This window comes from Barbus barbus (genome assembly GCF_936440315.1).
Source record: "Barbus barbus genome assembly, chromosome: 19".
NCBI lineage: Eukaryota > Metazoa > Chordata > Actinopteri > Cypriniformes > Cyprinidae > Barbus > Barbus barbus.
The window spans coordinates 27384431-27406514 of NC_136747.1; the positions used below are offsets into that span (position 1 = coordinate 27384431).

At 39.7% G+C, this 22084-nt stretch overlaps 1 protein-coding gene across 3 annotated transcripts in view; it reads right to left on the reverse strand.

The window, feature by feature from the left end:
- LOC306885624 (NACHT, LRR and PYD domains-containing protein 12-like) overlaps positions 1-22084 on the reverse strand; it is a 46925-nt gene that overhangs the window by 16935 nt on the left and 7906 nt on the right. For all 3 annotated transcript variants that reach the window (XR_013785566.1, XM_079442276.1, XM_079442275.1), the window contains exons 6-7: positions 14213-14386; positions 4993-5166 (exon numbers count right to left, since the gene is read on the reverse strand). Coding sequence is in view for 2 of the 3 variants with exons in the window: in XM_079442276.1 (XP_079298402.1) it covers positions 4993-5166; positions 14213-14386 (348 nt within the window). In the remaining variant the exon portion in view is untranslated. The remainder of the gene's footprint in view (positions 1-4992; positions 5167-14212; positions 14387-22084) is intronic.

Genomic DNA, 22084 nt, shown 5'->3' on the forward strand with positions numbered 1-22084 from the left:
TCAAAGCTGATGTTTTAAAAACCTTAACTCAAGGAACATGGTTTGCTGCAACTACTGACCTCTGGACTAGTGAAAGTGGTGGTGGTCAACCCTATATAAGCTTCACAATCTATTACCTCACCCCAGACTGGCAACTGCAGTCAAACTGCCTCGAAACTCAGTTCTTCCCGGAAGATCACTCAGCTCACAACATCAGCGAGTTTTTTGAGAATATGCTGGAAGAATGGGGGATCAACAAAAAAGACCTTGTCTGCATAACCACAGACAACGCAACAAACATGATAAAGGCGTTTGAAGGGTTCTCAGATGTGTGGCTTGGGTGCTTTGGCCATAATTTGAACCTGGCCATCTCAAAGGCTTTGAAAATTCAGAGAGTTGAAACAGCAGTCAAGGCCTGCCGCCATCTGGTCCAGGGCTTCTCACGGAGCTGGAGGAGAAGGCGAGAACTGAGGGAAAATCAAGCTGCCCTCAACATGCCACAGAAGGCTCTGATACATGATGTGGTGACTAGATGGGGATCTACATACAAGATGGTTGAGCGTTTCCTTAGTCAACAGCAACCAGTCTGTGCAACACTGGCTAGAGAAAGAGGAGCATGGCATCTGATGCCCAAGGATACTGAAATATCTGTCATGGAGCAACTGTGCCAGCTCCTCGAACCTCTGAGCAAGTTAACGGATGCACTTGCCTCAGAAACACGAGCAACACTGTCAGCCATCAAGCCTGTCCTGGACCACATCAATTGCGATGTTCTGTTGGAAAAGGATACAGATACATCCCTGACCAAAGAGATGAAAAATTTAATGAGAGAAGACCTCAAAAATAGATACACAGAGAAAGCAAAGAGAGTCATGAATATGGCTTGTTTCATTGACCCCCGCTTCAAAAGGAGCTCTTTAGATGAGTCTGAGGCTTCAAAAATTGACACTGACTGTGTCCAAGAAGCTGTAATGCTGGCTGCAAAAGTCAGGGAAGAACCACAAAGCACCTCTACCACCAGCACTCCCACACCAGCATCGGAGGGTAAAGGCCTAGCCGGGTTGCTGAGAAAGATTACTTCAACAACAAGGCAGCAAAGGGGTGAAGAGGGTCAGATTCCGACCACTCTAGAAGACCATGTGAAAGGAGAAATCAAAGTCTACCTGTCTCTGCCCCGACTTCCAGCAGAAGAGGATCCACTGGTGTGGTGGAGGGGCCATGCATCAGAACTGCCTCACCTTGGCAGGGTTGCCAGGAAGCTTCTGTGCATCCCAGCAACCAGCGTGCCTTCAGAGAGAGTGTTCAGTGCAAGCGGGCATATTGTCTCCCCTCAAAGAGCACTACTTAAACCAGACAAAGTAAATATGCTGACATTTTTGCATTTCAATCTCAATCTCTGAACAAAGATGCATATAACATTTAAGGATGTTAGATCAGCAGCACTTTTTTTTATTTTTGAAGGACAGAACAGACATGCAATCATTGCTGTTCATTTGATTTGTTTACATATGGTTGTATTGATGCATGCACATTGCTGTACTTGTGTTGATTTATGTGTGCATTTGATGTTCTTATTCAAGGTACTGTTTATTCAAACCTGCACTAGGAAAACTATTACCTCTCAGGGTTTCCTGTTAATTTAATGTGTATGCTTAAAAAAAGTGCAATTGTATTTGTTGTTTGTTGATTTTCACAAATATAAAACTTATTGAAATGTTTTCATTGTGTGTAACAGTTATTTTTGAACATTATCATTTCATTTTAACAAAACCGTGATAATATTGATAATCGTGATATTTTTGGTCACTATAATCGTGATATGAAATTTTCATACCGTTACATCCCTAGCCCCAGCACAGGTCCTCAGCAAAGACTACGAGAACCAGACAAGCCCTCTGCACAGACCCTTTTTACCAGCTTCACCTCCTGGCATGATGTTTCTTCAAGCAGAAGAAGTTGGATGAAACATTCTGAATGGTATCAATCCACAATCTGACTTGTGATGCAGCCTGGAATAATCACACCATGTTCATTCGTTTGGTCAGAGGAGAACTGGTTTCCTGACTAAGCCTGGTCTTGTTTGGTTTCCTTGTCACTGTTGCCTTTTGTCTTGCTTAGTTGAAGACACTTAATATTCAGCAATATTATTCACTTGACTGCACTGACACCATTTGATAAGAACTGAACTGAATTATGACACAATGTGTATGTATATATATATATTTTTTGTTTTTAAATTTAAGCTTACAAGGAGTTTCCGTGGGTGTCTGGGTTGTGCTGCAGGCTGGTCGCTTCTTTCCGTCAACAGAGTCCATTTCAAACACTACCGCTAGCGATTGCCGCTGTAGACGAGAACGCGCATGACGTCACATTTTGTGCATTTTCGCGCCAATTCGGACCCGACTCCTCCAGACACAACTGAGCCTACAGGCTGATAGAAGCAACCGTGGTGGACAGTCAAGGTGTCATTCTTCCTATTACATTATGGTTGGCTCATAAATGGACAAATGAAAACTCTCTTAAAGATTATTTTTTAAGTAAAAACCTACACATAGCCCCTTTAAAGTATTTGGTAATTTTATAATAAAAGCCTTTTTAATGTTTTTAAATGGTTGTTTTTGTGTTTCACTGCTGAATTACATTTAGCAGGTTCTGGGCCACGTTTGGCCCGGGGACCAAGCCGAGTCTCAGCCGGATCTGGCTTGAAGTGTCTGGGCCACATAAAATAATAGAAGTCACTCTACAGTATGCAGGCTAGATCTGGGCCACGTCAATAAATAAGAGTCATTTTACAGGGTGTGGGCCGCATCTGGGCCAGAGGAAATTGTTTGAGTCAGTTTTTAGTGTGTGGGCCAGTTTTGGGCCGGGGACCCAGCCAGAAGTGGGCCAGACAAATTTTGCTATCTGGGCATATGCCGTTTTCTCTCGTAGTGGAAGTGTTTTGTGCGTTCTCAGGGCAGACATTGCCATAGTTAGATAACGTAACATAATGGAAATTTATTATGAGTTATTTGCTATTTCTTATTTCATGGGACTAGCTTATAGCGTAGTTTTCATGTCAGACATAGTTAACAATGCATTTTACATGTAATTGTATTTTTACCTGGCAAACCAACTCGTACACGCATGTTCTGGATTTTTTTTGATGGATCATCCAATGTGAATTCTATTACATTTTAAATTATCTTCATGTTTAAACACTACCTACATGAGCTCAGTGAAATGTTCTATTAGTCATTAATAATCTTCCTGGTTAAAGCCAACAAAAATAATTTTATTTTAAATTCTTTTTTTAAATCTCCGTGAAGAGCCGTGGAAGCGGCAGCTGAGAGATGTCTATATCTCCCCGCGACACCCCCAATATAAGTGAAGCAAAAAGAAAATACAGACAAAATCACATGTAGATATAAGTGCTACACAAATCAGCATAATATAACGTCACAAAAAAAAACCTTTACAGATACCTTACAACAGATTCAAGAATGTTTAATGTTTTAGAAGCCTTTGAATTCAAAGGTTTGGACACATTCTTAAATGAAGTAAAAAGAGATTTTACATCAGATGAAAACATTCTAAAGTTAGGTTTACACTGAATAGTTCTGGCTTTATGAAGGTGAAATTTACCCAGAAGACAAAGCTATAATACAGTATGTTCAAGATTGCTGTCTTTAGAATGAAAATCTGACAGGAAAATTATAGATTCTGTCATTTCCATCATTTTGTTACCGCAGAAAGAAATTAACACTAACTTCTGACCACATTATACACATTAAACTCGTGGCCACGAGAAATGGATGTTGTTCCCATAGACATAGATAGACGCCCTATTCGACCGCTCCAGGCACGTAGATGCTGCTGCCATCTTGGAACGGTATTTTTGACATTCACTACTGTAGGTTCGCACAGAGCCGTTCAGCCGTTCTGTGTATGATTGTGGCATCTTTCGAATATTCAGTAATTACTATGGTGAATGACGTTAAGTATACCGCTACCACAATATGGTGGACGGCTTACGTATAGCGGCCCACAGAAACAGTCGCTAATGAGGCATTCAGTATATCTATGGTTGTTCCCTCCATAGATGAAGTGAAGTGCCATACTGCCAAGTATGGTGACCCATACTCGGAATTCGTGCTCTGCATTTCACCCATCCAACGTGCACACACACAGCAGTGAACACACACCCGGAGCAATGGGCAGATATACACATACATACATATATATATGGTGGCCCCAACATATTATCACACTCCCACGAGTTAATATGTTGTGGCCAGGACAAAACTAGCCTAAGTGAACCGAACATATCCCGCCCGGTCGCAGTAAATGCTTCGTTCGACTTTTCGGAGATCATCTACTCTTCCCTGTGGATGACCTCTGACCTACTTTCTTTACGATCTGAATTTCTGTGCTTTGAATTTTAAATATTGAATTTGATATTCCGAATTTCTTCTTCATCTTGAAAACTTGAAGCTGTATTTTTTAAAACTGGATATTTGCAGTAAAAGAATTCAGAACAAAAAATCCGCTGTTTGAAAATACATGTCTATTAAAAAAAACTGCCATAAAAAATTCCGTTGTTTAATTTCAAATGTTCATTATTCAAGTTTTAAAAAATTCTAATTCAGAACTATATTAAATGCCACATTATATTAAGTTTTGTTAAATGACACTGTCAATAATTCAAATTTACACAATTCAAATTCAAATAGTTTTGTCATATTATAAGCTCCATAATAACTATCTTGAACTGAGGAACCATGTTTAATAACAAACACACAAATCACAAGTGTTTATAAAACAGATCATTATCACCTTCACATCATCTCTAAAGAATAGTGAGACCTGTACTTTGTGTGTGACATATTTTTGTAATTATTTGTCTCTCCCTTCACACTTGGTACATTTCTTGACACATGCATAAAGCTCTACAGATTATCCTACATCCTTGTTAGAACTACAGCAATAAACTATTTGTGAATATTTGTGTGACTCTCAGAGAGATGATCTTACTTCAGATTCTCCAGGTTACAGCGAGGATCCTTCAGTAGATCAGAGAGCAGATTTGCTCCTGATGCTCCTAGTTCATTTCCAGTCAGATCCAGTTCTCTCAGGTGTGAGGGGTTTGATCTCAGAGCTGAAGCCAGAGCAGCACAACCTTCATCTCGAACTCCACAATTGCCCATCCTGTAGAGAACGATGACACTCTTCACTCTCTCAGTTCAGAATCTACAGCTCAGATAAGCAGCAACTTCACAATCAGAAACAGAAACGTGATCCACCAGATGATTAACAGGTACAGTCTTCAGTTTCATACCTGCTTCTACATGCTGCTTGAGGGGGGTCAGTACCATAATGTCAGAATGTAAATTTTTTTAAAGTACACCAAAAACTTTAAAACATCTGCATGATATGAAAATAAGTCATCACAACATCCAAATATTCATAACATCTTAAAGGGATACTCCACCCCAAAATGCAAATTTTGTCATTAATCCCTTACCCCAATGTCGTTCCAAACTCGTAAAAGCTTTATTTATCCTCGGAACACAATTTAACATAATTTGGATGAAAACCGGGAGGTTTCTTTTCTTTAATACTTTTCTGTGCCTTGACACAGATTCCTGGTTTTCAGCCAAAATATCGGAAGGGCGTGGTCGGGCGTGTCTGCGCTTTTTATTACCTTTGTTTTAGAACAATATTCAATCAATTATCATTAACTATATATAATTTGAAAACGAAATCACTCAAGATTAACGATGTGAGCTTGTTTTTGAAATCAACACACCAGAGAGGAAAAGGTTAACAGAAATGCTGAAGGACCGGCCATTTAAAAATAAACAATCCAAACCGCAGTACTCACGTTTGATCGCCAATAGCGCTGGTCAGCTCAGACTATTCCAAGACACACCAGCATACATTTCAAGAGAAGGGTCCACTCTTCAAAATGCATCCACTTTTTAATCCAAAACAACGAAAAAATAGGGGAAAATACGACAGATCCTCCTTTGTTTACATAAGCGATTCGAGTTATAGTTATCGATAGCGTCCATTTTCCAATAAATATCGATTATAATTCGTATTCCAGCTTTGAAACGCCATCTATTTCCAGCAGAATCGTCTCTTCCGAGTAAGAATAGCCCTCCCTCGTCTCTCTCCTTCAATCGCAGGAGCTGTTATAACCCGGGACAGTAAGCGCGTCCGTGAATAGGTCAGCGGCTGTGTCCAAATTCAGGGGGTGCTTCTCAATTCTTATTTGTGCATCCTCGTTTCCTTTCCTTGCGTCCTTTCCTCGCATCTTAGCTGGTCCGTGTACGTTTTGATGGTTTGTTTTCCAATTTGAAACGAAATAAGCAGAAACGAGAAAACGGCACCTTTATTCGTTTTTTCGTTTTTTTTTAAAAAACGAAAAAACGAGATTTCGGCTTGATTTTTCGTTTTTTAGTTCAGAGGCATAAAACGAATAAATGACTTCCAAATTCGTTTCCACATGTGGGCGGTCCTTAGACGCCCCCTTCCGCCGATTGGTCAAGCAAATCTGAGCATGTGACGTCATCAGTAGTCGCTCAGGTCTGTTCAACAAAATAATAGTCCTCTAACGTTACTATGGCTACCGATTCTTAAACTGTACAGGGCAGGTCCTGTTGGGCTTTCCTCTGTGCAACTTTACGCGTTTCACAGAAATCTTTACATCAGAAATATTAAATATTAGTCTGCCACCAGCCCGTTTTATTTAGCTGTGCAGAGTTAGATCTGTGTGGTGAAGCTGTGCTAGACAGCGCCGAGCTAGAGAGGATCACTGACCAGTGTTCAGTCAGCAGTCAGAACTTGGGTACCGATGATGGTGAAATACATTTGTACTGAAAATGACCCGCGAGTATGATTGACAGGACGATAGCGGAGGCAATTAAAAGCACAATATAACTTCTGTTAACAAAAACATAATTTTTTTTTTTAATATAAGTGGCTTTGTCTTTGTTTTAATCAAATAATTGTGAACCACAAACTGAGCCTTCGTTTTAAAGGGCGATTTCCAAATATATTTTATTTATTTGTTATAATATGGGTATTTTATGTCACCCGTCTTATTAGTTTGATTATACTAGGCTATACGGGAGTTTTTTATTGTACTATTTTACTGTTGTTTTTTAATTAACAATATATCATAACAACTTATAAAGATCAAAATCTACAGAAGAGATTAACAAATAACATTGGTGTTGTCATAAGTTAACTAATCAATGGGAAAATTTCCTCACCGGCACAACCCTATTCTTAATGTTGGCTACATGTTACAGATTTAATGTTGAGCACATAATGTTAAAGGCTTCTTAAATACCATTACACTCGGTTGAAGAGTCAAGAAGGTTGTTAAATTTACTGTAGATTTCAATCTGTCATTAGTTGGTGACCCGGTGTAATTATAATAGCATAAATAAAAACAAATACACGTAATAGGCTTTGTATGCCAATAGGCAAAACGCATCTGCTTTTCCTCTAGATCACTTTACTATGGAAGCCCTATGGAAGCCCGTTTCCGCCAATGAATAAAAAATAAAATAAGGTAATTGCGACTTTTTATCTCACAATTCGGACTTTTTTTCTCGCAATTCTGACTTTATAATTCGCAATTCTGAGATATAAACTCGCAATTTTGACTTTATAACTCGCAATTCTGAGATATAAACTCGCAATTCTGACTTTATAACTCGCAATTCTGAGATATAAACTCGCAATTCTGACTTTATAACTCGCAATTCTGAGATATAAACTCGCAATTCTGACTTTATAACTCGCAATTCTGAGATATAAACTCGCAATTCTGACTTTATAACTCGCAATTCTGAGATATAAACTCGCAATTCTGACTTTATAACTCGCAATTCTGAGATATAAACTCGCAATTCTGATTTTATAACTCGCAATTCTGAGATATAAACTCGCAATTCTGACTTTATAACTCGCAATTCTGAGATATAAACTCGCAATTCTGACTTTATAACTCGCAATTCTGAGATATAAACTCGCAATTCTGACTTTATAACTCGCAATTCTGACTTTATAACTCGCAATTCTGAGATATAAACTCGCAATTCTGACTTTATAACTCGCAATTCTGACTTTATAACTCGCAATTCTCAGATATAAACTCGCAATTCTGACTTTATAACTCGCAATTCTGACTTTATAACTCGCAATTCTGAGATATAAACTCGCAATTCTGACTTTATAACTCGCAATTCTGACTTTATAACTCGCAATTCTGACTTTATAACTCGCAATTCTGAGATATAAACTCGCAATTCTGACTTTATAACTCGCAATTCTGACTTTATAACTCGCAATTCTGAGATATAAACTCGCAATTCTGACTTTATAACTCGCAATTCTGAGATATAAACTCGCAATTCTGACTTTATAACTCGCAATTCTGAGATATAAACTCGCAATTCTGACTTTATAACTCGCAATTCTGACTTTATAACTCGCAATTCTGAGATATAAACTCGCAATTCTGACTTTATAACTCGCAATTCTGAGATATAAACTCGCAATTCTGACTTTATAACTCGCAATTCTGAGATATAAACTCGCAATTCTGACTTTATAACTCGCAATTCTGACTTTATAACTCGCAATTCTGACTTTATAACTCGCAATTCGGAGATATAAACTCGCAATTCTGACTTTATAACTCGCAATTCTGAGATATAAACTCGCAATTCTGACTTTATAACTCGCAATTCTGAGATATAAACTCGCAATTCTGACTTTATAACTCGCAATTCTGAGATATAAACTCGCAATTCTGACTTTATAACTCGCAATTCTGACTTTATAACTCGCAATTCTGAGATATAAACTCGCAATTCTGACTTTATAACTCGCAATTCTGAGATATAAACTCGCAATTCTGATTTTATAACTCGCAATTCTGAGATATAAACTCGCAATTCTGACTTTTTTTCTCAGAATTCTGACAGAATTGCGAGTTATAAAGTCAGAATTGCGAGTTATAAAGTCAGAATTGCGAGTTATAAAGTCAGAATTGCGAGTTATAAAATCAGAATTGCGAGTTTATATCTCAGAATTGCGAGTTATAAAGTCAGAATTGCGAGTTTATATCTGAGAATTGCGAGTTATAAAGTCAGAATTGCGAGTTATAAAGTCAGAATTGCGAGTTATAAAGTCAGAATTGCGAGTTATAAAGTCAGAATTGCGAGTTATAAAGTCAGAATTGCGAGTTTATATCTCAGAATTGCGAGTTATAAAGTCAGAATTGCGAGTTATAAAGTCAGAATTGCGAGTTATAAAATCAGAATTGCGAGTTTATATCTCAGAATTGCGAGTTATAAAGTCAGAATTGCGAGTTATAAAGTCAGAATTGCGAGTTTATATCTCAGAATTGCGAGTTATAAAATCAGAATTGCGAGTTATAAAGTCAGAATTGCGAGTTTATATCTCAGAATTGCGAGTTATAAAGTCAGAATTGCGAGTTATAAAGTCAGAATTGCGAGTTTATATCTCAGAATTGCGAGTTATAAAGTCAGAATTGCGAGTTATAAAGTCAGAATTGCGAGTTATAAAGTCAGAATTGCGAGAAAAAAAGTCCGAATTGTGAGATAAAAAGTCGCAATTACCTTATTTTATTTTTTATTCATTGGCGGAAACGGGCTTCCATAGTCCTGTCAATCATACTCGCGGGTCATTTTCAGTACAAATGTATTTCACCATCATCGGTACCCAAGTTCTGACTGCTGACTGAACACTGGTCAGTGATCCTCTCTAGCTCGGCGCTGTCTAGCACAGCTTCACCACACAGATCTAACTCTGCACAGCTAAATAAAACGGGCTGGTGGCAGACTAATATTTAATATTTCTGATGTAAAGATTTCTGTGAAACGCGTAAAGTTGCACAGAGGAAAGCCCAACAGGACCTGCCCTGTACAGTTTAAGAATCGGTAGCCATAGTAACGTTAGAGGACTATTATTTTGTTGAACAGACCTGAGCGACTACTGATGACGTCACATGCTCAGATTTGCTTGACCAATCGGCGGAAGGGGGCGTCTAAGGACCGCCCACATGTGGAAACGAATTTGGAAGTCATTTATTCGTTTTATGCCTCTGAACTAAAAAACGAAAAATCAAGCCGAAATCTCGTTTTTTTAAAAAAAAACGAAAAAAACGAATAAAGGTGCCGTTTTCTCGTTTCTGCTTATTTCGTTTCAAATTGGAAAACAAACTATCAAAACGTACACGGACCTTAGCTCCACCCCTTCAGGATACGAGGGAAGGATGCACATAAAAGACGCGAGGATGGAGGAATTGAATCAAGTGAAATGATATATCCTCACTCCCTTTAGCATCACTTTAGACCGTCATCAGCTGCGCAAAATGGATCTGCCCTTATGTTGTTAAAGTTTGTTTTTTAAGACTTTCAAAATAAACATTAATAAAGCAAGATGCCCTGTTGAAATATATGACATGTATGGTTTATTTAAATTGCAAAGGTAAAATATAAATTAAAAATTATTACAACAGATGAGAAGGGGGAGGAGAATTTACACGTGCGTCAGGTTTTTCGATGAAAAAGACTTCCGCATAGGATACACCTGTGTATCCTCGCTCATAGCTCCTTTGGAAGGCTCCTCACTCCTCGTTCCTCGCCTCCTCACGGTGCAATTAGAGAATTGAGATGTCCTTCAAGATGGCTAAGCTTGATCGGTTTCCGGGTCATAGGATGGAGGACGGAGGAGCGAGGAAGCGAGGAGGGACATTGAGAAGCACCCAGGGTCTGCATCCTTCGGAGTACTCATTTGAAGGATGTTACGTCACAGCGCCGCGACGAAGGCTGTCCAAATTCGTAGGATCCTTCAAATGCGGCCCACAAATACGTCCTCCTTTTCCCCGAATTGGAAGGATGGGTGTGGTGGATCCTTTCCCGTCCTACCTATCCCATAATTCTTTTCGGCAGAGCGTAATGGCGGACGAAGCGAGCGGTAGCGGAGTGGGAGAGGAGTTTCTCTGACAAAACAAGCTAAAGTTTATGCTTCGGCTCAATGAATTTGTAGGAGAAATTAGTAGAATACTTAAAAACAAATAAAAATAGGCTATAATGGCTTACCTGGATGTGACTGTCTTGTAGTCTGATATAAAAAACTCTCCGACAACGAGCAAAGAAAGTATTTAATTTATTTAATTGCTTTATTTCTTCCAAAATAATTAAAATGAGAAGAATAACTCTTTGTTTGTCCATTTTCCCGCTTCTTGCTTGGCGCTGTCACGGTTGCTAGGCGACAGGATATGAGCAACGGGTAAGGGAGGGAACTGAAAGAAGGGTAGGCTGTCCAAATTCACAAACACCGACTTCCGGGTTTTGCGGATGTCGGAGGATCCCTCCTCCTTCAACCGGGTAGGAAGGATCCTAAGGAGGATGCAGACCCTGAATTTGGACACAGCCAGCGAGGTGTCAATCCGGACACATCACAATAGGGGTGTTTGAAGCCAGCCAATGCCTCGCCAGCACAGTTTTGATGGATGGAAGTGTTAGCCAACCACAAGGACGTTTACAGTGATTGACAGTTTGAATAGTTTACGTAAGATTGTTTACAGAATAGCTCGGCGTATTGTCCGTGTGTTTTCGTGCGCTCTCGGGTTACGCATGAAGCGTAGAAGATAATGGCGTCGCGGCGCTACACAAACTGGCTATCAGCGAACAGATGTTGTCCAAAGCTCACATCTGAATCTCTCCATCATGGATCTTCGACTTGAGAAGAGTTTCTGTGGCGTTTGGTGGTGTTTTGGAGGACGTGGGGAGACAAAATTGCGAATATAGTAACAGAATACGCACGGATATTGGATGGCAAGCGGGGATAGCATTAGCACGTAAGTGTCTCCACCCTTCTCTTGAATGTTTATGTGTGTTTATCATGTATTTGCAGCTTTTGTTTCATGTTAGCTGTTTTAGATTCTAAAAATGACAACGGAGAGGGATAATATGAGGGGATTACATGAGTTTTGTTCGTGTGGGTGTGTTTGTTTGTGGGTATGTCCCGGTTATTGTGTGTGTGTGTGCGCGCGCGTGTGTGTGTGTGTGTACAAAATGTAAACAGTGTTGCAAGTTTGATTTGTTTTGCTTACACACTTTCTCACTCTTTTTCTCTCACTCTTTCCTGTCTTTCAGAGGTCTGGTGAATCCAGATGGTCAGAAAAAAAACATTTTAGTGGCTGCTTGAGCGTCTTCCTCCACTGTAAATACTGTAAATAGTTTTTTTTAAAATTATTATTTAGTAATATTACTAATAGTAATCTATTACTATATTTGTAAAATAGTAATATTCATAATATTTACCATATCAAATAAATAAAAATTACAAATGTTGTAAAAACAATGTATTTTGCATGTTTCGTGTTTTCACTAGTTCAAAAATGATCAAATCTGTTTTGGTTCACTGTTTTCATTATTGGAATTGTTCAGAATAAAGACTGTTAAGTTATGTTCAAATTCTGAAATAGTTTTTTTTTTTGTGGTTTCATTGGTAGAGCAGTTCTGAATTGATATACATATGGAGTATGCAGTGTCTTATGGAGTCTCTAAATAGCATTTTTGAAAGGATTCCTAGACTTTTCTTGAAATAAAATATCCAAATGACTTTTCCAAAGCTTTTCTTGAAATGAAATACCATAAAGATGTACTTTCTGTAAGTCTTTACCTATAAAAAATGTATTATTTCATATTTTATTTCAGGAAATATTTAGGCGTTTTTTTTTCAAAAATGCCATTTGTAGACCGTAACCAAATGACCAATGAGTCAGCACTCAGCACTACAAATGCTGTTCAGAAATAGTTTTTTATTGTGTGTGTCTTGGTGGGCAGAGCAGTTCTGAATTGATATACATATATGTATTATGTAGTTTTGACTCATTTGGACATTTGTTTACAAGGTGTCTATTTGGAGTCTCCAAATGGCTTTTTTGAAAGGACGCCTAGATTTTTTTAAAATAAAAGCTTACAGAAACTACATTTTTGGGAGTATCATCCTCAAATTTGAATCAAAACATGGTCAGATGTTCAGCTTTATCTTTATGGTGTTTTCAGGCCTTTGGCATGAAAGTCTCATCTAGGGCTGGGTGATATGGCTGAAAACTGTATCACGATATCAGTGTTTCATATCGGTCGATATCGATAATTATTGATATTTTTTTTAAGGTGGTACATCAAGTTGTGGTATTACCAGTCTTGGCGGGGATGACGGTCTTGCATAATTTGCAGACGACATTTGGTCTGACTACGGTCAGACTTATAATATCCAAAAAACTGCCATACTGGCGAGCTGACTTTCTCTTTTATTTACAATTTCCTCGCTCGCTGCGGCACTCATTTTCTGCTTATGAAGAGGAATCCAGCAGACCAGCCAATAGGGTCTGGCTGCAGACGTGCACTCTCAGCCGCGCATGCGCACTTAGACACGAGACAACGATATGGCGCAACCAAACTGATACTGTTACATGATTGGCTGTTAGCGTGTCACTCCCTACGTTGCTAGGTTACCAGAGAGCGAGTGCCTTTGTTAATGCAACCAAACTTGCTTCGCAACCTTTGTTTTCTTCCAACGAAGAATAAAAAATATCGAACGTTTTATCGAACACATTTTTTATTGATATCGTTCACGTGTCTATCGCGATACATATCGTTAACGTTTTATCGCCCAGCCCTAGTCTCATCCATTTTTCCCTTAGTGAGTTTCATTAAAACATATCGCGAGTCACTTTCATGTATATTTTACCTTGTTTTACTCTATTGCTATACTAATTTTGAGTTATTATGACTCTAGAGTAACAAAGGTTCAAGTGTCTAGTTTCAAACAATACCAGATTTTTAAATATAGACCTTAGGGTTCAAGAGCTACAGACATTTTTATTTGGTTGTATCGTTTTTCACAAAATGCTCAAAAATAGGGGCGCAGGTTAATTGTGTTCCGAGGACGATCAAAGCTTTTACGAGTTTGGAACAACATGGGGGTAAGTGATTAATGACAAAATTTGCATTTTGGGGTGGAGTGTCCCTTTAAGGTGCAATTAGTAAAGTTATGCCACTATTGAAAGAATATAATTAAATTCTGACAGTTTGACAGTCTTTGTAGCTTTTAAACAAATAGTAATCTAATCAAGTAATCTTGTTTCATTGCGGGGTGAGGAGGAGGAATATGTGTAGATTTTATACACTCTTACCTCAGTTTCTCCAGTTTACAGTGAGGATCCTTCAGTCCATCAGAGAGCAGATTCAGTCCTGAGTTTCCTAGTTTATTTCCAGACAGATTCAGTTCTCTCAGGTGTGAGGGGTTTGATCTCAGAGCTGAAGTCAGAGCAGCACAACCTTCATCTGTGACTCCACAATCACTCAACCTATAGAGAACAAAGAACATACACTATATTGCCAAATGTATTGGTTCTAATGTACAGGTTTGACTACTTTTGTACTAATTTCCATGAGTACAAATCTTAATGTTTAAGCATATAATGATATTCTAGGGAATTGTGTGCTTCTAATTTTATTGCAACAGTTTGGACAGGACCCTTTTCTATTCTAACAAGGTTCAAAAATAAATGTTTGATTCAGTCAGTGTGGAAGAACTTGGCTGGTCTACAGAAAGCCAAGTCCTGATCCCAGCTGAACACCTCTGGTGTGACTTTATATGCAGACCTTGAGCCAAAAACTCATCACCAAAACACCAATGACTTGTATATGGGTATAGTCATTTTAGACACTTTCAAAACTGTTGCAACACAGATGGAAATACAGTTTTTCAATATGTGAATTATGCTTCCATCTTTGTTGCCACAGTCTTGGAAGTGCCTTCTTCTGTTCTAAAGAAGGGGGTGGAAAGAATACTTTTGTCCATATAGTGTATGTACAAATCATTGGTGATGAGTTTTCGGCTCAAGGTCTGCATTTAAAGTCACATCAGAGGAGTTCAGCTGAGATTAGGACTTTGCTTTATGCAGACCAGTCAAGTTCTTCCACACTGACTGAATCAATCGTTTATTTTTGAACCTTGCCTTATACACAGAGACACTGTCATGTCAGAATAGAAAAGGGTTCTGTCCAAACTGTTGCAATAAAACTAGAAGCACACAATTCCCTAAAATATAATTATATGCTTAAACATTAAGATTTTTACTCCTGGAAATTACTAAAGTAGTCAAACCTGTTCATTAGAAGGCAGTGAGGTAATACTTTTGGCAATACAGTGTACATAATGAACAGACACCAGCTGAAATTAAAGTAAAAAAAAAAAAAGATCTACAAATGTAATTGATAAATACATTAAAACATGCACAGAAACATTGTCATGCTATTTTATAGCACTTTCAAATCAGCTTTACAATAAATGAATTGGGTGAAAAAAAATGGTGCACAGTTCTTCTTTCAAGAATCATTACATTTTTGGGAGTCACGTGACATGCTGAACCTCGTCAAACTTGAGTAGAGCTCCATACCTTTGGCCTCTTTTTGCTGATTTTTTTTAGTTTTGTTTTAAGTTTTATTCCTTGGTGGTGCTTGACGGCGATGCGGAACGTGTTTGATTCTCACATGTCAGATGTGTGACTATACTCTAAACTGGATCTTCTTACAGGGGAGATGATGGAACAAAAGAAAGTAGTCGCAGATCACATTAGATGCGTTGCCGCGCTCGAGCAACAGGTTGTGGACTTAAAGGATTGCAATAGGTGCAGCAATCTGCGTCTGGTTGGATTGCCTGAAGGTTCCGAAAAGGACAACCCTATGGGCTTTTTGAAAAGATCGCTACCGACGTGGCTCCCGTCTCTGGCGGGCAAAGAGATTGAAGTGGAGCGAGTGCATCGCGTGTACACAAGGCTCTCCCTCAGATCGCGCTAAACCACGGGTTTTCATCTCTAAATTGCTGCGGTACATGGACAGGGAGCTCATTCTGCAGGCCGCCAGACTCCATGCCCCGGTGAAAACATCCGATGGAGCAACGCCGTCTTTCTTTCCAGATTTTTCTCCGGTCACCGCAAAAAGAAGTAGTGCATTTGCGCCAATTAGGAAGGAGATGAGAGACGCTGGCATCCAGAATTTTCTCCTTTATCCTGCAACGCTGAAGGTCATTCTCAGTCAAGGTGAACCTAAAATGCTGCACTCCCCAGAAGAAGCAAGAGTTTTTCTCCGATCCCATTCATCCACCAATTCTGTGAGCTTCAGCTGGACATTTGCTGTCTAATCGGAGAAGAGATGATCTAAATCAGGGATGGGCAACTTCGGTCCTGGAGGGCCGGTGTCCTGCAGAGTTTAGCTCCAACCCTAATCAAACACACCTGTCTGTAATTTTCTAGTGATCTTGAAGACATTGATTAGCTTCTTCAGGTGTGTTTGATTTGGGTTGGAACTAAACTCTGCAGGACACCGGCCCTCCAGGACCGAAGTTGCCCATCCCTGATCTAAATGGTTAGGTGACTGTGTCATTCACTGTTCACTTTAATGTTCACTTATTAATTCATAGTTCATTGTGCATACAGTATTACTGATTGTGATATTTTATTTGTATTCTATATCTCTCTTTTATTCTTTTTTTTTTAATAGAAATACTACCCAGTCAATATGTGACTATGGGGCAAAATGTTGGTGCTACAGTAATGTGCAGGTTTTTGTTGACACCACGGACCATATTAAGGGGTGCTGGCAGATCAAGGTTTGTTCTTGGTTTGATCTGCCATAGTTCATGGGAACGTGTTTGTTTGTTTGAATAGTGATGGAGACGGTGGGGGTTGGTTTAATGGTAGACTCAACTGGTTTTATTTTCAAACTTGTATTTTGTCTTATTATGCAGTAATTTTGTTTGATACCTATGACTGACCTTAATATCCTGAGTTGTAATATTAATGGGCTAAATGGCCCTCACAAACGTACAGGTTTTCTGGAGTTTTTGCGAGGAATAAAGATTGATATAGTGTTAGTTCAAGAATCCCAAAGAGGAGGATATACACAGGTGTAATACGTTTTATGAAGTGATATCTCACTCATCTTCGGATACTAAAACCAAGGGTGTCCTAATATTGGTCCGGAGGACTTTAAATATTTTAACTATTTTAGATAAAGGTTGTGATACAGATGGTAGAACACATATAAAAACAATAGTGGAGAATAGGAATATTGTATTTCTCTCAGTTTATGCCCCTTGTACTCCTGACCCTACTTTTTTCTCTGTTTTGTCAACCTATCTCTTGAAGTTTTCAGATTTTGAAATTGTATTGGGTGCAGATATGAATTCTGTAATGGTGCATATCCTAGATAGATCTGGACCAAAGGAATCACACTCTCAAGCTTTGTGTTCTGACAAACTTCGGCAATGTGTAACCTCATCCTCGTTGGGGGATAGTTGGCATTTATTAAACCCTTCTGCTAAGTCTCTCACTTTCTCTACTCATAAATCTTTTTTGCGAATTGACTATTTTCATTTCTACTTTATCTTCAGTGGATGATCCTCGAACACTTTGGAATGCAGTTAAAGGATTTAGAAGGAATAAATCAATTTCATATGCCTCTTTCCTTCAGAAAAACAGACACAAAAAAATAGTTGAACTGGAATCACAGCTCCAGAATCTGACTAGAGATAATCAGTGTTGTTTCTCAGACAAATCATGTAAATCAGACAAACTCTGTAAAATCATGGCGGTTAGGTCCGAACTCAATTCATTACTGAGATCCAGGGCAGATTTCCTGATCCAAAGATCCAGGCAGAATTATTATTTTCAAAGGAGTAGACCAAACCACCTTTTAGACCTAAGATTACGCAACTAATTTTGCTAATATTTCAGCAGTGAAATCCCAATCTGGGCTCATTATGACAGACCCAAAAGACATTAATATGGCCTTTCACTCTTTTTACTCTAACCTCTATACTACTTCTGCTGATGGTGACCCTGGCTCTTTTGCATCGTTTCTGTCCAACCTTGATTTACCTAGGCTGTCAGATTCGGATTCGGAATACCTGGCTGAACCGATCACTCTTAGGAGCTGGAGTCAGCAATTCGATCTATGAACAAGGGGAAATACCCAGGCATAGATGGCATTTCAATCGAATTGTACACTACTTTTTGGTCGGATTTAGGCACCCTCATGTTAGATATTATACATTTTTCAGTTACTCAACTCATTTCACCCATCTATTAATATAGCTGTTATTTCTCTCTTGTTAAAAAAAGATAAAGATCCGACTTCCTGTTCTAGTTACCGGCCACTTTCTTTGATAGGGACTGATGTTAAATTATATGCTAAAGTACTATCTCGTCATCTAGAGAAATTTATGAATAGACTAGTTCATCATGACCAAACAGGATTCATTAAATCTCGCTCAGCTTCAGATTACTTATGCAGGTTATATCATATTATTAATTCAAATAATAGTTTATCCTCCCCTTGCACAGTATTATCTCTACATGCGATAAAAGCTTTCGACCAGCTAGAATGGAACTATTTATGAAAGATTTATGACCAGATTTATTTATGACCAGAAAATGCCACCTCAGCACTGCAGGACTGCTTCCAGGACACAGACTGGAACATGTTTAAAGAGGCAGCCACCTACAACAACCACACAGACCTGCATGAGTACACTGAAACTGTGACTGCTTACATCAAAAAGTGCACTGATGATGTGACAGTCACCAAGACCATCCCTACACGTGCAAACCAGAAGCCATGGATGACAGCAGAGGTTCGTGGGCTGCTAAAGACCAGAGATGAAGCATTCAGATCAGGAGATAAAGCAGCCCTTAAAACAGCAAGAGCCAATCTGTCCTGTGGCATTAAAAATGCAAAACGGTCATATGCTCAAAAAATCAATCACTTCACAGACAGCAGAGACACACGGAGCCTGTCGCAAGTCATTCAGACCATCACTGACTACAAGCCCCCGCCACAGGCCTGTGATGGTGACACAACCCTCCCCGATGCACATTTATTCACGGTTTGAAATGCAGAATGACACACCTGCACAAAAACTGCCCACACCTCCCAACGACCGGGCTCTCTGTCTCCAGTCGACGTAAGGAAGGCCCTATCTAGGATTAACCCACACAAGGCTGCGGGTCCTGACAACATACCTGGCCATGTTCTGAGAGACTGTGCTGCACAGCTGACAGATGTGCTTACAGATATCTTCAACACCTCGCTGAGCCAGGCAGTCGTTCCCACATGTCTCAAATCCACAACAATCATACCGGTACCAAAGAAATCACCTGTGTCCTGTCTAAATGACTACCGTCCCATAGCACTGACTCCAATCATGATGAAGTGCTTTGAGAGGTTAGTCATGCACAACATCAAAACCAGCCTCCCCAACACACTCGACCCATTCCAGTTTGCATACCGTCCAAACCGCTCTACGGACGATGCAATTTCCTCCACCCTCCATCTGGCTCTTACCCACCTAGAAAATAAAGACTATGTTAGAATGCTGTTCATTGACTTTAGCTCGGTATTCAACACAATAATTCCACAACAGCACATAAATAAACTAAACCTGCTGGGCCTTAACAATTCCCTTTGTAATTGGATCCTGGACTTTCTAACCGGAAGACCTCAGTCAGTCCGTGTCGGCCACAACACCTCGATCACTACCACACTGAGCACAGGTGCCCCACAAGGCTGTGTGCTCAGCCCGCTTCTCTTCACACTGCTGACCCACGACTGCACTGCCAAGTTCAGCTCCAACCACATCATCAAGTTTGCTGATGACACAACAGTGGTAGGTCTCATCAGCAACAACGTTGAAACGCACAACAGAGAGGAAGTGGCACAGCTGGCTGAATGGTGTGGCACTAACAATCTGTCCCTCAATGTGGGGAAGACAAAGGAGGTTGTGATGGACTTCAGGAGAAACTCCGTTGACCACCCCCCACTGACCGTCGACAGCTCGACTGTGGAGAGAATCAGCAGCACTAAATTCCTGGGGGTGCACATCACAGAGGATCTCACCTGGACCACCAACACCATGTCACTCTCCAAAAAGGCACAACAGCGCCTACACTTTCTTCACCAGCTGAAAAGAGCAAGTCTCCCTCCACCCATCCTCACCACATTCTACAGGGGAACCATTGAGAGTGTGCTGACCAGCTGCATCACTGTCTGGTACGGGAACTGCAGTGCTGCTGACCGCAAGACCCTACAACGGACAGTGAACACAGCTGCAAAGATCATCGGTGCCCCTCTCCCCTCCATCCTGGACATTTTCCTTACACGTTGCTCCAGCAAAACCAACAGCATTGTGAAGGCCTCCACCCATCCCTCCCACAGTCTCTTCCAGCTCCTGCCATCAGGAAGACGGTACCGGAGCATCAGAGCCCGCTCCGCCAGACTGCTCAACAGCTTTTTCCCCCAGGCTGTGAGAGCCCTGAACTCAAACCACCCCGCCCCCCTCTGAAACCCCATGCAAACCCCTACCTCCTGAAACATGGACCACCCCCCACACCAGAGAAAAAACTGTATGGAACTTTTTTGTGCAATTCGAAGTGTGCTACACACAGGTGAGTGGGCCTGTACAAACCACCTGTAGTAACACACTCTTCTCTATCTGCACTAGACACTTTACACACACTGTACACAATCCCACAAAAGACTCAGCAATATATGTATGTTTACATGCTCATGCACTACAAATCATCCTGCACTGTTCCCCAACCAGCTGCTGACTCAAATGTCTCTCTTTGCACATGTACAGTATTTATGTGAAGCATTCGTATAGTTTGCATTTTTTCATCTTTTATTTTTTTTAGTTTGTATAGGGTAAACATTTTTGTTAAGCATTCGTATAGTTTGTATTTTTTATCTTTATTTTTTTTTAGTTTGTATAGGGTAAATATTTCTATATATAGTATATAGTACATATAGTTTTATATATAGTATACTTATAGTTAAAATCTGTCAGTAGGTTAGTTGTGTATAGGGTTATAGTGTTTTTTTTTTTTTTTACTTAATTGTTGTATGTCTGTATTTATGTAGTATTATGTGGTCCTGCGAGGCACGACATTTCGTTCCACTGTATGTCCCCACATGTAGCGGAATGACAATAAAGCTCAACTTGACTTGACTTAAGCATCTGGGTCTGGGATCGAGTTTCATAAATATGATAAAAGTTCTTTATGCCAATCCAGCAGCCAATTTTCTCACAGGTGCTGTTCAATCTAACCCATTCTTTATGCATTGAGGTACTCGTCAGGGTTGCCCACTGTCTCCTCTGTTATTTGCACTATCCTTGGAACCCTTAGCTCAAGCGGTATTAGTATCCCAGGTATTAATTTTTTTTCTTCCATGATTCCTCTCACTCCACCGGTTGGCTACTGCAATAAACTAGATGCATGTGTCTCACGGCATATATGGGATGGGAAACGTCCTTGTATTAAACTGACAACCTTACAATGATGTAGATTACATGGAGGTTTTTCTTTCTCTAATTTTAGACCGTATGCTCAAGCCTTTTCCTTCTGCCCTTTAGCAGTTTGGTTTGATCCTGACGCTTCTGTGTCTTGGAGAGCAATTGAGGAATCTATTGTTTATCTGTATGAATTGAAGCATCTTGTTTTTTTGTGAATTCCGCTTAGGCAGTGTAACTCTTGGTTTGGTCCCATTGTAACCCATCTCCTCTCCATATGGAGGGATGTTGAAGATGTTCACAACTAGTTACAAAATGGCATAGGCATTCACCTATTTTCCATAATAATAACCTTTTGTCAGGCAGTACTCCATTTCATTGTCCGCAACGGGCTCATAATAAAGTAAGCACTCTGGAATATATCTAAGATCATAGTGGTTTAAAATCCTTCCAGAATCTTAAAACTCAATATAATCTGCCAGGCACCTCCTTCTTTATGTATTTGCGCATTAGATCGGCCCTACGGGTGTATGGGGTGCCTTGGAACTCTCAACTGCCTGCTCACCCTTTGCACAAACTAATCCTTCCTTCTGAGGAATCTCCCTCCTCTGATTCAGTCATCTATCTCTTTCTTCTCGAGCCTTCATTCAAACCTTTATCTATTACAACTGTTTGGGCTAAGGATCTTAATGAGGATGTGCATGTTTTATTT